A 14,835-nucleotide genomic window follows, 5' to 3' on the forward strand; every position below is an offset into this window, starting at 1 on the left:
ACTGACATAAATATTGCTGAACAAGTCAAGTCTTCTTTTTTAACTCCTTGGGGCATATAGGGAAGAACTGCCTTGCTATTTAAATGCAGTTCTCCCCCTATTAAGGCATTGTGTTGACAAGTGATGAGTTTAAATAAAAGTTACAAGAAACTGCAGTGAAAGGAGAAAAGCTAACAGACACCACCAAGCTGAGGGGACAAAACGAGGACCCAAAGCAACATAGAAATCAGATGATGACAAATAGTTGGAGGTGACAGTACAGAGGGATGAAAAAGATGACAGAGAGAAGAGGCCTCAGCAGCAAGGCCACAGCAGACAAAGGGAAAAGAGATGACATGCAGGTAGGTAACAGCATGACAGAAAAAGAGGGAAAATGATGAAGTAGACGACTTTACATGGTAGCAAGGAAGGAGGAAAACTGAAAGACACTAAAAGAAAAATTAAGAAATTCTACAGTACTGCATCACACTGTTGTATTTCCAGTCACTTCACCCAAGTGTAACTTTTCCTTCACTTCAAGCTTCTTCTGAATAGCTCAAATTTTGAAGCAAATCTCAGTTTTGTGCTCTTAATACCACTGGAAACATGATATTTCTGAAATTTACAAATCTAGTTTTATACTGTGTAAACACATTATTTAATTTACACTGCTCCTTATTCATTATTTATATGTTTTCACTAGATTATTGAGGCTACATTTTTCTGCAATTCCTAAGTGTTACAGTACAGTACAGTACAGAACTGAACAACAAACAGTATTATAAAGAAGAGAAGTCTAAAACATACAGTTTACAAATTTACAAACTTCTCATGTGGGCAAAACCGTGAGTGACTGGATATGAAAGGAATTCCCTGACTATCACTTTGTTTCACGAGCTCAGATTACAAGAAGTCCAGAAGAATTAGTATTTTCAGAAAACTAAACATGATGATGTTAAAGGTAATTTTATTCAAAACATCCAAACTAGACAAAAACTAATGACTAGATGTTGGTACCAGATTGCTCATTCCTTCCTGAACTCTGAGGTATGCATTCTCAAAAGCCTTTTGCTGAAGCTTCAGGGGAAGAGGTCTTGACATTCCAGAAGAATCTCTCTGTTTCACATCTTGAAACAAGCTTTAAAAAAAAGAACAATAATTATAAGCATAACACCACAGAATGGTGGTGGTATGCACAACATTGGTATGTTGTGCATACCAATAAGATTCTGATTTTCTGAATATAATTATTTTTGTCTCAATTGCCTTATATAGATTTTTCTTTATTTTCTTATAGAGCAGTTTCTATATTGATCTCTCACATCACAGAATAATTGAAATGCAAAGTTGGAACACTTCAACAAAATTTGATAGGCTTTTATATTCTGACAAGACTGCAGTTCCAGAGGTATTGAAAAGAGCAGCTATGCAGTAGCAGAAGTGACATCCAGTTAAGTGAAATTAGGCATTATTCCTACAAACAGAAACAATATCTATATTATCACCTGGTAATTGACTTTGCAGCAAGAATTCGAACTTTATGGTGACTATCTGCAAGGAAATGTGGGAAAGCATCACTCACAGGGAGATCTTCATTTTTCACATTAAGGATTGCCCACTTGCAATGAGGATCGACCTGAAGAAAATTAATATTGTGATTCAAAATGTACAGAAGATACACTGCAATATGCAAAAGATATTTACACACTGTTTTTAAGTACATCTTAAATAAATATTTAGTATGCTAATGAATGTCAGAAAATCTGGGATTACCTCAAGCAGGGTTTTCATGCAATTTAAAAGGGCCACTCTTACTGCTGCTGTGCACTTCCCTCCTTGAGATAAATGCCTAAAACAAGGAATACTCAATTAACGGAAAAAGGTGTCCACAGTTTTGAGAAACAGTCTAGCAAGTTCGTTTCTGCTGCTCACAGTTGACTCTTTTGTGCTCCATGGGCATGTCTGGGAGGATTTGACATTTTTATTGGTAATTGCAGACAGTATTCTTTTTGGGTTGCTGACATTCAGCCCTTGTCATAATTACCGATACAATTCAGCAAAGAATCAGTCCTTTTTTATATACAGCAGTGTAGTGTTTATTATTCTGGTACCATCTTAAGGATTAATTTTTTGCTACAAATATAGCATGACACAGAAAAATCTGAGAAGTTAAATGCTGCATAAAGATTCCGCAGTACACAAAAACAAGACCAAAAAAAACCCCAAGCAAGACGCAGACAGCACTACAGTCTTTTTACTGATAGCAAAGATAAAAACTAAAAATCAAAAATTTTATGTCCAACAGACTCCTGCATTAAGTAACATACCAGAAGGCTCCAACAACTGTCAAAAACTGTCCTTTGGCATTCCTTGCCTCTTCAATAGGTTCTTTGAACTGGGCCAACCCTGCTGCTATAGGGAGCAAATTATTTAGGATAACTTTACAAACTTCTTGATCTCGACGATACAAAGAGCACACAGTACTGGAAAGAAAGAAAGAAAAAATATGTTGAAAAAGCCACCAAATGCCCTGAAATGGATGTAAAACATGCTGAATAGTTTCTTTCTTACGAGAGAGGCTTAAGAAGCATCTCAACATCGACTACAGGCAAGAGGTGTTCTTCAGTAGGGAGCTCCTTCAACAGGATCAAGTACTGTGGAATAAAAAACCCAAATGGAATAAAAAGCCTAAACAAAACTAAAACGATGAACAGTACTTGGAAGAATAAGTAGTCAAAAAGAAAAATTAGGAACTGTTTTGTTAAGTCTTACACAAAACCATGCAGGAAGACACCTATCATCAGCAACTGCATGCTTGACTGGTCATCTTTTCATGCAAAAAAAGATGACCAGTCAATCTTTTCATTACACACATCAAACTTTTACTTCTGGCAGTAAAATATATATCCTTTGTAAACTAAGCCACAGATATTATTCTACTGCAGAGACTATTTCTAGTTCTTTAACAAACAATTAATTATAATGGCAAGATATATATTTTTCTCAACTCTTCATTTTCTGGCTTGCAAATTTGAACTGCTGTTTTCCTGACTACAACACACTTCAAAACACCAAATGGAGCCATTTTAAGTCTTCCCAGGGGACTGATGACAGGAGAAAGACAATGTGCAACAGAAAAGACTATGCAAATTTAGTAAGAGTACAATTACAGAAGTGGGTCTGCTGTAAAAACCCCTGAGACTCACCATGTGCAGATGCAGTGGCTTAGTGCTGTCAAAGACACTGCCTTCAGTCAGCATTAAGAGCCTCCTCCGAATATCACAGGCTCGGAAGCTCAGTGTCTGAACTCGGACTGTGGTTACACAAATACATAAGAACCTCACAATTTCAAGGAGAAGTAAATCCTGCTTTGTCAACTGCTCTTCAGCTAATGGGCTCAAAGCACCTGGAAGTAAGATTTTCATGTAAGAAATGCTTCTCCAAAGGCAATAGAAGAGGTGGTAACATTTTAAGTCTTTGCAAAACTAATATTATTTCTCAAAAAAGATAGAGTACAAGCAACCTTTGTGTTCATTTGTTATTGAGCAGCTAGGGCATTTTAAGTAAGAATTTAAAACAAAAGGTAACATCAGTACTTGTAGCTTCTAATAGGAACAAACAGACAGACTTATGCTCCTGTCCCTCAGACGGTCCAGATATAGGGTCAAGAATTATTGATCAGGAGAAGGAGAAAAGTTAAATAGGACTATTTTTAAGATAATGAAGCACAATCTAATGAGAGACAATTATTCTATAGACACATTTTCTAGTCTTTTCTATGCCAAAACTTCTCTCTGACTCTGAAAAAGTTAGTGTCTCTTCTTGCCTTATTTGATCTATAAAATTAAACTACTCCTTTCTAAATGAGCTCAAACACTTCATTAACATCTTTAAAGTACTGATGAAAATTATAACTGCTTAGAAAGTACCTAGTTCAACCACTACTTGCTTCAACTACTAATAATGCAGCACAATTTTGTACCTTAGTAAGTTTCAAGCAAAGAGATATTTGCAAAAACAAGCTTTTGGAAGTAGTTTGGAATTAGAAAATACTTGCCTGTTACAGTTTGCATGTCACCAGATTCATTTGTATCACTGATGTCAGTCACTGAATGATCATCAAACAAACCATCAGATGCCTGGTTATCTACTTCCATAATACTCTCCTCAGGATCATTCCTGAGATCCACTTCTCCCAGTACACTTGGCTTTCCAGTAACTGTCATCTGACAAAAACACCACAGCCTTTTACAGTTGCTTTTTAGAGACAGAAGAAACACCACAGACATAGCACAAGGAAAGACACTGCAGTTTTCCAGTGAACCAGAACAGGTGAAGACAGTAAGGGTGACACAGAATTGATGAATTTCATCCTTTGTGATAAACCTGTTTTCTATACACTGTCTGAACTATTCTCTTTAGGATAGAAGCTTCCTCAGACAGATACTGATCTCTGCATTCTAGATTCTGCCAAGGACAGTGTTAGTTTTTAAAAAAACAGTTTTTTCCATAAAACTCACCAACTTCTCTCCGTACTTCATAATTAGAAAGAAATGAAAAGGAGGCATGTGACTTTCTGAGGGCAAATTAATTACTACTTTCCCTACCAGATGGCAAGTCAACACATGGCAAAACCCCCAGCTCTCCCTCATCTGAAAAGCAGGGATTTGCCTACCTAGACCTGACTACAGCACCATGTGCCAAAAAAAAATTTTAAGAATTGTGCAGTGATGTGTACACTTCCACTTTTGCCAGTGGGAAAAGAGTAATTTACAGTAAGATTTAATACATGATAAACACAAAAAACCCTGCTCCTTTACAAGTGCATTAACGTTAACCATCTAGTGGTATAGAATTCTTTTGTATACACCTCTACTGCAAGAAAGTATTAAAAACATGAAAAACAGCATAAATTTGTTTTTTAATGTGAGCTGGAATGCTCACCTTGATCAAATGTTATCCATCTGCTCTTCATTTAGTTCAGATGCTAAACAGAAGTGCTTCTGTTTGGAATTTTCTATAAGACTCAATGTGTTTCAATTTATTTTTTTCAGTAATATGTATCTTGTTTGACTGGCCTCCAGATTACTGTGCTGTAAAAACAATCCCCTCACAGAAGAGCATTGCATTCAGAAACAGACAGAATGTACTTACCAGATTATTGCAAATATCTATCAGATCGTTCATAAATTTTGATGTTAACAAACGCAGGAATATGTTAGACACCATCTTATTAGCACTGTTCTGTAAGGAAGTAAGAGGTACAGATAGCTTAATTAATTATTTTCAGGAATTAAAGGTATGATTTACTCAATTTCCTGATCTCATTAATGAAGAAAGAAATTTAAAGTCCTTTATAAACTTTACCTTGGTACAGTTGCACAAACATTTTGTACACTGCATTATCAAGGTCCTCAGTGTGTTGATCTGGGTATCTTCATTTAGTTTGTTTATAGACTGGGAAATGCTTTCTCCAGCATAATGAATGAGAGACTAGCAAAAATACAACATGGTTAGAAAACCCCAGTGAAATGCCCTTATACACTGGCACCTACACAGTACACAAATTCTCACAAAAGGAAAGGGTTCTCATTCATACATTCTCATTCATACAGCTTTGATATTCATAGATTGCATCAATGAACCCACTTTTTTTTTCTGGTATTTTTGTTGTGCTCATTTTGCTCAAGTAGCGACAAAACCATGGTTTAGGGATGTGTGAAACACTAATATTTTCATCACAAAAGAAAAATACAGCACATCTCCATAAAGTGTAAGTTTTGGGTTTCTGTATTTAAGCCAGGAACCACCTCAGATACTGTTAATAATAAAAATAATAGCAATAGCAGTCTTCATACTGGTTTGAACCATCAAATTATCTTAAATTCCTGAATAAAAGACCTACAAAAAAAGGACTTGCTCTCCTATAATTAGTCCTTTGTCTACATGTCCATGACTTCCATTTTTTGGAAAGCTGTGACTCAGAAATGTATCAATATTTAGAATAATCTCCACTGCAAAACTCATGAGCTGGTGTACTGACAGAATTTCAGTGACTCCTCTCTTTCAGCAGCAGAAACTTATTTAAACCTCTCTAAGCTGCCTTTTTCTGAGGAGACACCTGTGCTCTGAAAAGGTGCCAATACAAACAGAATTTTATGAATTAGTTAATATTCAATGCTTTATTTAATTTTTAATAGGTCCCAAATGCATTACTGCTTACCTTAGCATTCTGGAACAACTCTGACTTACAGGCATCCTCCTCTTTAAAAATACCAGTGTAGCAATAGCAGCCCAGAACGCCAGCCAAGAGACTGACACATCGGACAAGGTGCTCAGCAGCAACAACCTTAGACTAAATCAAATACACAGTATCAATACCAGTATCATCACCACAAAATACAGACTCCATACACTTTGCCTTGGAAATAGATTGTTTGGGAGGACAAATGTAAGGATGTAACAATTTCTAACTTACCTTAGGACCACAACTGCTTAAAAGCTTATCTGACATTGCTAAAAGGCAGTTCTCCAGTGTTTCCCTAAGATTTTGGTTGATGACAAGTCTTGAACCAGTCACATTTTTATCTGCAACATTTACTCCAAAGTTAGTGAAAATATCCATTTCATCAAATGTAGTCTGCAGGTACAGCTCTTCAACATCAGAAAAATTATTTTCTTCTTTCCCTTGCATATGTTGCTCACTTGAAGTAAAGACACAGTTTTTACTTTAGCAGCCAGTATATAACTTAAAAGTCTTAAATACTATTATTTAAATACAGGAAATATATAAAAGCAAAATAAAATATTTTATCTTTTTGTGCTTCCAAACCCTGGTTGACCTTTACTTTCTGACATGACTTTTACTGGGGAATGGACAATACCATTCCAGCTCTAACTGAACTGAAAGGAAACATGAAGCCTGCACACAGATCATGCAGTTATGGAGCAGCATCTGCTTTGTGTTAGGGTCCCTGACCTCAGCCTACTTTTCACAGCTGAAGCAGAAATCCACAAAGCCCCTGAAACTAGTATTTTTAACTTTTAGTAGGTAAGTCTTATCTTGCATCAGAACAAGTTACACACATTTTAGTCTTATTAAGAGGAAACTGGATATAGTCCAAAGCATTGATGAAAGATGCAGCAGCATTCCTAGCTTAAGTGCCTGTAATGATTAATTCAAAAACATACCATTTAGCATCATTTTGGAAAAAGATCATGGAGGCTCTGCAGTTCTTCATTGTAAGGCTCACAAGAATTTTTTGTAATATAAGATGAGGATAATCACTGTAAGAAAGAAAATGTTTTTGTATTTTCTTCCAATCAGACAAGCTCTTAGGATTCCTGAAGCACACACAAACATTGACTGGATCAACAGGGTATCTTCAATGAAATTTAAGTTTTCACTGAAGATTTATAATGCATAGATCACATATCTGCCATGATATGGACAGATAACAAATTATATCCCCTGAATGACATTCTACAGGAAGCTGAAAAACCCTACAGACTCTGCTTAAGCTTTAATATAACAGAATTCTGCATTAATATAATATGTTTTTCCCTGCAAATTTTTTTGTGTTACAGGGTGAGCTTACATGTAAAATTATGGCACAAAAACTTTACCTGAGGAGCACAGGAGGCAACTCTGCACATTCTTCTATTTCTTCCTCCAAGTAGCTGGACAGGAGCCATTTCATTATTGCCTCCCTTAACAAAGAACCCAGATTTCTTTCAGAACTATTCTGTTCCATTCCTATGTCCAAATTTTCTGGCACTGAATAGGCAGACATCACTAATGACAAACAACATACAGCAGAACTGTAACAAAAATGGAACAGGGGATCTGTGAGAAACCATGTGGTATTTTGTTCATTAGAACTCTAAAGCAAAGCGAGTATTTCTGCATGCACATGAAGCATCAAGTACATAAGCAAGTTAAAAAACATGCACACTGGTCAACTCCTTCATTAAAATCTTTGCATTTTCATTTCTCTTGGCTATTACAGACATTTCCTACCTATCTTAAAGACTAAGTCAGAGTACTTATTTCAGAATAAAAACTCAGAAGAAAACATGCTTCTTAACTTCAAAAAATCAACATTTGTCTGTCAGATCTTTAAATTTTTCGTCCATTTTATATTTTAGTATATTCTAAGTGTGAAGATGATTGCCTCTTCTGCCTCTGCTTTCAGTCTTTTTACATATTTATGATAATTTCAAATGCTTAGAACAAAAATTTGTGTGTCTGTCTGCACAAATGTGTGCAGTTCTTAAGCAGAAATACAACCACAACAACAATAATACTGAGTAACACAGTAAAGAGGAATGTGGATCAGACACTATCCTTGATTCCATTTTACCTTGAAGGCTTGCATGCAGGTCCTGAAAATATCTTCCAGAGCTCTTTATCTGTTACAACAAGATTCTCTTGGATCATAGCTCCAAGCAGCCCAAAGCTCTCCACTTCAATTTGCTGAAGGCTAATGCTGCGAATGGTAAGAGTCCAGATCTTTGCCCAGGTTCTCTGGAGCTCCAGTTTGTGGGTGCTTTTCAAATCAGTTTTCTGGTTTTGACACAAAGCCACCTCTGTGAGACACTTCAGCACATAGGGGGTCCTTTCTCCTCGGCGCTGCTGAGGCAGTAACTGGTGAAGGACATTGAGTAAGACAGGCAGCTCACTGTTAGGAATACTCATGGAATACTTGGATATTAGCTGACTTGTAATCTGTAACCTTGAAAACACAAAGCGAAGCAATTAATACCAAATATACAAAAATTTGCACTTTCAGAAATAAATTAACAAACAAACAAAGTCTTCTTCAATTGCCATTTCTCATTTACATTTTACAGTATTAAGGTGATTTGTTTACTATCAAAAGTTAAAGATCCAGTATTTCTACCATTTTCACTTGTAAAGACTCATCTAGCCTCACTATCACTAACAGTTTCTTACAGTTCAGAGGTCCCTCATGGCAAACAAAATATCACTCAATCAAGGTCCAAGGTAAGAAGCCAGGCCTTGGAACAGTTTTCAGAACAGATATTACAGAAAACTGTGTGAACTAGACCAAAATGGCCAAACTCTTAATGGTTACTGTACCATGACACAGCCATCTTAGAGCAACTTTCCAAATGTGCTGACATTCTAAATTCACTGCTTAGATATATAATCACAGCATGTCCAGACACCCAACTTAAATGCACAACATATTCAGGAGAACGTTAAATGTAAAAAGATGTTTGGAGTGATACTTTTTCCATGTAAAGATGTTATTACCAAGGTATGACATCAAAATCCTTCTGGGATCTCTGCATGTTGTCTCGAATGACCCCCCAGCCAAGCTCAATCCTCCTGCGCTTGTTTGGCACCATGTTCTCACTGGGCTCTCTTTGTGAAACACCATATGACTGGGTAATTTCAAGGACTTTGGTATCCTCTGTAAAAACCTTTCATAAAGAGAAATTAAAAAGCATGCAAATTAAGGGAAAAAAAGCAGCAGTATTTACAAGTAAACTGAAATACTTGCAGGCTAACAAGAAACATAAGTGAAATACAGTATAATACATTTCTAAACTGTACAGAATTAACAAAACACAACAGATCACAGACAAAAGGCATGAATACTTCAGCAAAACATACAGCTCGGTATAGTCAATCATGTACTCAAATAAAAATGTTACCTGATGACAAATATCAGCCATTAACTCAATTAAATTTTCCTTTACAGCAATATTACGAGAGCCTGAAGAATACTTCCCTCTGCTACTGATGAGATTTATTTCATTCACCAGCAGATCATACAGGTTATGTAAGATGCTTTGCCACTTTGTTAAGTCATATGCACCTGTACATGCAAACACAATTAAAAGATAGCATGTATCACCCACTTGATACAATACATAAACCTACCTAGACAATGCAAAATACAGACAAAATCTGAGTAAGGCTAACAAAGCTCAGCAAGTGCAGACCTGAAAAGTAAATTCTATACTTTAGAACAAATAAAGTAAAAAGGGGAAAAGTTAAGAGAGAACTTAATCAGCATACAGAAATAATTAGAGTAGGAATTAAGTTTCTAATAAACAAGTCCTCATCTAACTGGAAAGAATACAATTAAAGGTAATGGATAGATTTGTACAAAGTATAAAAAAAAACTATGCTAGAACTAAAATAGACCACGACAAACATAATTACTGAGTTATATTCTCTGACCAGTTTTATAGTGTAAGTCAGACTCAATTAACAGTAGTAATTTCTGGGTTTAAATAGAGCTGGTAAGACACCAATACAAAGCCAATCTAAATTATTATTTCCTTTCCCCAAAGACTTAGTATTTTCATTTAGCAATTAAAACTGCCTTTTGATTAAAAGATGCCTCAACCTTTAAAGGACTTAACGCAATTAATATGGTCTTAGTGGATACAATTTGAAAACTCCTTTTCACTTTCACTCAGTATTAACCCATAGCATAAAACTACTGACAAATAATCATCACTACCATTAACGTTTCCAAGACTCAGCATCAAAATTCAGAGTTGGCACAATAATTTAAACAACCACATGCAGCAATAAAAAAAAACAAATTAAGCTTTTCATTGTACCTCTTCCCTGAGTTTTTGCACCCTTTGGATGATGAATATGAACTTGGAGACGAAATAACTCAATTATTGATTCTTTCAGGGAATCCTTTGGTCTGTATTGAGTCCATATGTAAAGCACTGTAGGCAAAATTTCTTCCCCTACTTTGCAAATCTGTATGCGACAGTTGTCAGCAAACTTGTTGCAGAAGATATTCATTGCTCCAACAATATGATCCAGGCCTGCAGTATTCTTCTCCTGCCTGTAACACAAACCTAACACTCAAACTTCCAAGAGAAATAACCTTATTTATTTTCATAAGTATTGTTTAAATGCAAATTCTAGCAAGTAACAACATTCAGAACAGTATTTGCTGAATAAATGCAAAAGTCATTAGTATTTTAGAAAGTTCCTTAATTGACATTCAAAGACAGAAGAAAATATATCTGAAGAAGTATTACTTGTTATTACTCAAGTCCAATTCCAAGTATTTAATATAAGTTATTTTCTAGCATATATAAGTTATTTTCTAGCATACAAAAGGAGCACTTGCAACGTACCTTGCAGATTGCATTGCTTTTGAAAAGAAGACAAGCATGTCAGAACACAACCCATCAGTTTGTAAGCAGTACCCTCTTGTAAGTGTGTGAATTATCCTAGCCACTAAGACTCTATTAATGCTTCCAGAAGGTTTGAGGTATAAATGGCCATACCGGGTCAGCAACTCTGCAAATGTATTTAAAAAAAACATGCAGATAAGTATAAACATATATAATACAGAGGATTACATTAAAAAATATTGACACAAAATATTGCATTAAAGATACAGAGACCACCACTCTGTGGTCAACAGCTGGAATCCATGTTCTTACTTTCAACAGCAACAGATCCCTGATTTTATAAATAAAAAAGCTGACTTCTCTGATGTACCCCAAGAGTTATAAGCAAGCATTAAGGTGGAATCACTAGAAAAGGTTATAGTAACCTCTACAAAGATTATATATCCCTTCTTTAATAAAAGCAACTTGTTCCACTACCTGGATTAAAGTCTGACTTCCTCTAGATTTATGGCCTTCAGCCCTGCCTCACCTCAGTAACTAAATTCCACTGGCTCCTTATGATCTAATGTCAACATTTCTTCTGCCACACTTCCCGGTTTTGCCCATCCACAGACTCAGCTAAATTCCATGTTCCTAAAGAAACCACCACACAGGAACCCACTGGCTCTCCATGCCTGTGCTCCCTCCCAGGGACCTGTGCAGACCATGCATACATGACCTGACTGTACAGAAGTGCTTATGTTTCAGCAAGAATAGGCAAACAGTACACAGAAAGAAAAAAAAAATCAATTCCTAAACTTTGTTGCTTTGTTTACTTCAAGTGTAAGCTCTTAGAGGCTGACACTGCTTTACTCCATATTTTGTGCACTACCTCACACAACAGGACATCAAACAAATTAAAACGCATCTAAAACAAGCTTCTACAAAAGAAAACACATGTCCAAGTAACTCAAAAATGTTACCTGACCATTGCTGCTGGGATATCTCACACCAGTATTTCCTTACTGACAGAATATCCTTTAGGAGTATACTACTGCAGTCAGAACCATAAGCAGCACAACTTATTGGATCTCTTATAATTTCCACAACATAAATCAGAAGTTCCTGACATTTCAGTCTGGGTCCTCCTATATGAAGAAACAACATGAGATTATTTAATTAACCCAAATTCTACCAAATAAACCTGTAATTAATAGTTTGTAAATGTTACCTAATTAAAAAAACAAAACAACAAAACCCCCAAACTTCCTCCTAGTTCTATGAGGAAATATTTTCTTAAACTGTTTCTAAAATATAAATTACCAGTGGGAGGATATATCTTATAGACACACTGAATAATTAGAAAAAGGCACTGTGAACATCAAAAAGGACAGATAAGGAGCACAAGTGACAGATTCACATTAAGATATTTAAATAACAAACATCTGGAAGCAAATATGATGAACCCTACATTGGTAACTTCAAAGCTAAAATTCAAAGTTGAAAGCAAAGTACCAAACCAAATCAGTATCCCTATATGATAATGCGTATTACTGACGTTTATTAGCACATCTGATGAAGTATTTGACCAAGCTTCCAAATTCTTGTATTTTTTTCTGTCTTGTAGTTTGGGTTGAAGCAGATGCATTTGGTTTTGTCAGCTGCAGGTTTTTAAGTTCTTTCTGGAAATATTTCTGCAAGACACTTCAAAAATAAAAGAGAGATTAACCAAGGATCTGCTCATTTATGACTGAAGTAAAATAAGAAAATGTAGGTTTAGGCTACAATGCCAGTTCCTGTTCTTCTCACAATTCTAATTATCAAATACTAAACCCAACTGAAATACACTACAGTCCAAGCACGACTGGAAAACAGTCTATAAAAGAAGATGCACGTTAAAGATAACGTATAAGCAACTTGGAGTAGGAACCAAACTTTCCTTTAAACTTTGCACGGTGCTAAACATACAATTAGGAAAAAAAACCTTGCTAAGTATTTTTATTTATGCTGCAACATTATAAAACAAAATAATAAGAAGTACTTATCATTGCTTTTATTGGGAAAGCCTTCAAGTCCTATTTCCTTATAATTTGAAGTTAATATATGTATTATATTTTAGATCTACCAATAAATTAAACTTTTCAGTGTATTTGTCATGGTAATTGCTACAGATTTTATGGCCTTCTATTTGAATTCAGTTTAGAGGCTCTATTTTTGTATTCCTCCGGTGTATTCCTAATATATTACTGTCTCTAAAGCAACATATAAAATTTATCAAGTACTATTTACGAAACTTTTGGTATACCTGTGAAACAAAAACTATTCAAATGCTGTCAAATTAAAAAAAGCATCATGGAAAGCAGGAACCCATTGAATGAAAAGCAATAATTCACATGAACTTCCACCATGAAATTTAACACTGGCCAAAGCTGCTGTAAGAACTTATCACACTCATGCTTAGTCCAATCTTAAAGTACATTTTAAGGAGATTGTACCAAAGATCAGCCTCTACAAACATGCCACAGTCTTTCTACTGTATCTTGAGGAATTCAGCACCACAAGAAACTTTAACCAAGCTACCTGTAATCCACCTAAGAGTATAGACTGAAAATCAGAAGTGAAGAATAATTTTCCAAAGAAGAAAGTAACTATTATTTTTGCAAGTAAAAGAACCTACCCAATTATTGAGTTTCCTAGCAGTTTTCTGTAAGGGATAAGTGTGGCACTTTTGGCCATTTTAAACTTACTTCCTTTGCAGACTAAGGTAAGTAATTACTTCTTTATAAGCTGACAAGAAGTCTAACTCAATATACAGAAAGATAAGCATTAAAATAGGCCAAACAAACAAAAGAATGATATCCCATTCAAGAAAATTGTGACCATTCACAAACAAAACCAAGGAACTACCTAAATACAGCATCCCAATTGAGTTGCTTTCCTTGTTTGGAATCAGAATTCCGGTCCAGCTGGAGAACTGTTTCAGGATCACGGAGAAGTCGCTTGAAATTTTCAATTTCTTTCTGAAAATGTATTACAAGAAGAACAATTGCTTATGATTCCCTTCATTGTTATTTGAGGTACACTGGCCAAAAGAAAACTTGTTACCCTTCGCTCCACAGCTTTCTCATTTTCAAGGCGACGACAACAAACCAGCAGATCATTTAATGCAAGACTCATGGTTCAGCTTGAAGAAGAGTCATTTATATCTGCACACAGAAGAAAAATGGGTTAAACAGTAATTATTGACCACACAGCCAAGTAAAAAAAGTATACTGAAAGTCCAGTATCAAACAGAACCACAGTGTTCAATGTTTCATGGAAAAGCTCATTTGTGGCTAGGTCAGTCTTATTGGTTGCAAAACTCAATCAGTTTCATGTCAGGAATGCAATCTGTTCCCACAGACAACAGTCACAGAATAACTGCAGAGAACCCCTTCACATAACTCTGACTTCCTTTCTTTGAGTGCTGAGTAGAGCTGGGCACACAATTGGGAGGACAATTATAGTGAGAATGACAGAGCTAAATACATTCTGGCAAGTGGCACTAACTTTCAGTAGCTCTTTAAATGTGATACTGCCAGGAGAAGGCAGCACTTGGAAAATGCTTTCTCACATTGTACATTTCATAGGTATGCACCATCTCCAGGTGCAGGACAAATCCCCAGGGACTCAACATGTCAAAGGATTATTAAGTATCAGTCATATGAAAAAACAACTTTTTCCTTCTGTGAACAC

At 35.7% G+C, this 14,835-nt stretch overlaps 1 protein-coding gene across 2 annotated transcripts in view; it reads right to left on the reverse strand.

Annotated features, from left to right (window-relative positions):
• ATM (ATM serine/threonine kinase) overlaps positions 1 to 14,835 on the reverse strand; it is a 57,230-nt gene that overhangs the window by 41,060 nt on the left and 1,335 nt on the right. For both annotated transcript variants that reach the window (XM_071434137.1, XM_071434136.1), the window contains exons 2-23: positions 14,206 to 14,306; positions 14,008 to 14,120; positions 12,659 to 12,804; positions 12,084 to 12,248; positions 11,122 to 11,287; positions 10,585 to 10,823; positions 9,664 to 9,827; positions 9,260 to 9,429; positions 8,343 to 8,714; positions 7,606 to 7,800; positions 7,171 to 7,266; positions 6,458 to 6,683; positions 6,203 to 6,334; positions 5,347 to 5,472; positions 5,134 to 5,223; positions 4,037 to 4,205; positions 3,186 to 3,385; positions 2,551 to 2,633; positions 2,307 to 2,462; positions 1,753 to 1,828; positions 1,485 to 1,615; positions 997 to 1,117 (exon numbers count right to left, since the gene is read on the reverse strand). In XM_071434137.1, coding sequence (XP_071290238.1) covers positions 997 to 1,117; positions 1,485 to 1,615; positions 1,753 to 1,828; positions 2,307 to 2,462; positions 2,551 to 2,633; positions 3,186 to 3,385; positions 4,037 to 4,205; positions 5,134 to 5,223; positions 5,347 to 5,472; positions 6,203 to 6,334; positions 6,458 to 6,683; positions 7,171 to 7,266; positions 7,606 to 7,800; positions 8,343 to 8,714; positions 9,260 to 9,429; positions 9,664 to 9,827; positions 10,585 to 10,823; positions 11,122 to 11,287; positions 12,084 to 12,248; positions 12,659 to 12,804; positions 14,008 to 14,120; positions 14,206 to 14,277 — 3,408 coding nt within the window. In that variant the 5' untranslated portion in view covers positions 14,278 to 14,306. The remainder of the gene's footprint in view (positions 1 to 996; positions 1,118 to 1,484; positions 1,616 to 1,752; positions 1,829 to 2,306; positions 2,463 to 2,550; positions 2,634 to 3,185; positions 3,386 to 4,036; positions 4,206 to 5,133; positions 5,224 to 5,346; positions 5,473 to 6,202; positions 6,335 to 6,457; positions 6,684 to 7,170; positions 7,267 to 7,605; positions 7,801 to 8,342; positions 8,715 to 9,259; positions 9,430 to 9,663; positions 9,828 to 10,584; positions 10,824 to 11,121; positions 11,288 to 12,083; positions 12,249 to 12,658; positions 12,805 to 14,007; positions 14,121 to 14,205; positions 14,307 to 14,835) is intronic.

This window comes from Agelaius tricolor, unplaced genomic scaffold, assembly GCF_023055355.1.
Source record: "Agelaius tricolor isolate 1412-34295 unplaced genomic scaffold, bAgeTri1.0.p SCAF_9, whole genome shotgun sequence".
In the NCBI taxonomy this organism is placed as follows: Eukaryota; Metazoa; Chordata; class Aves; order Passeriformes; family Icteridae; genus Agelaius; species Agelaius tricolor.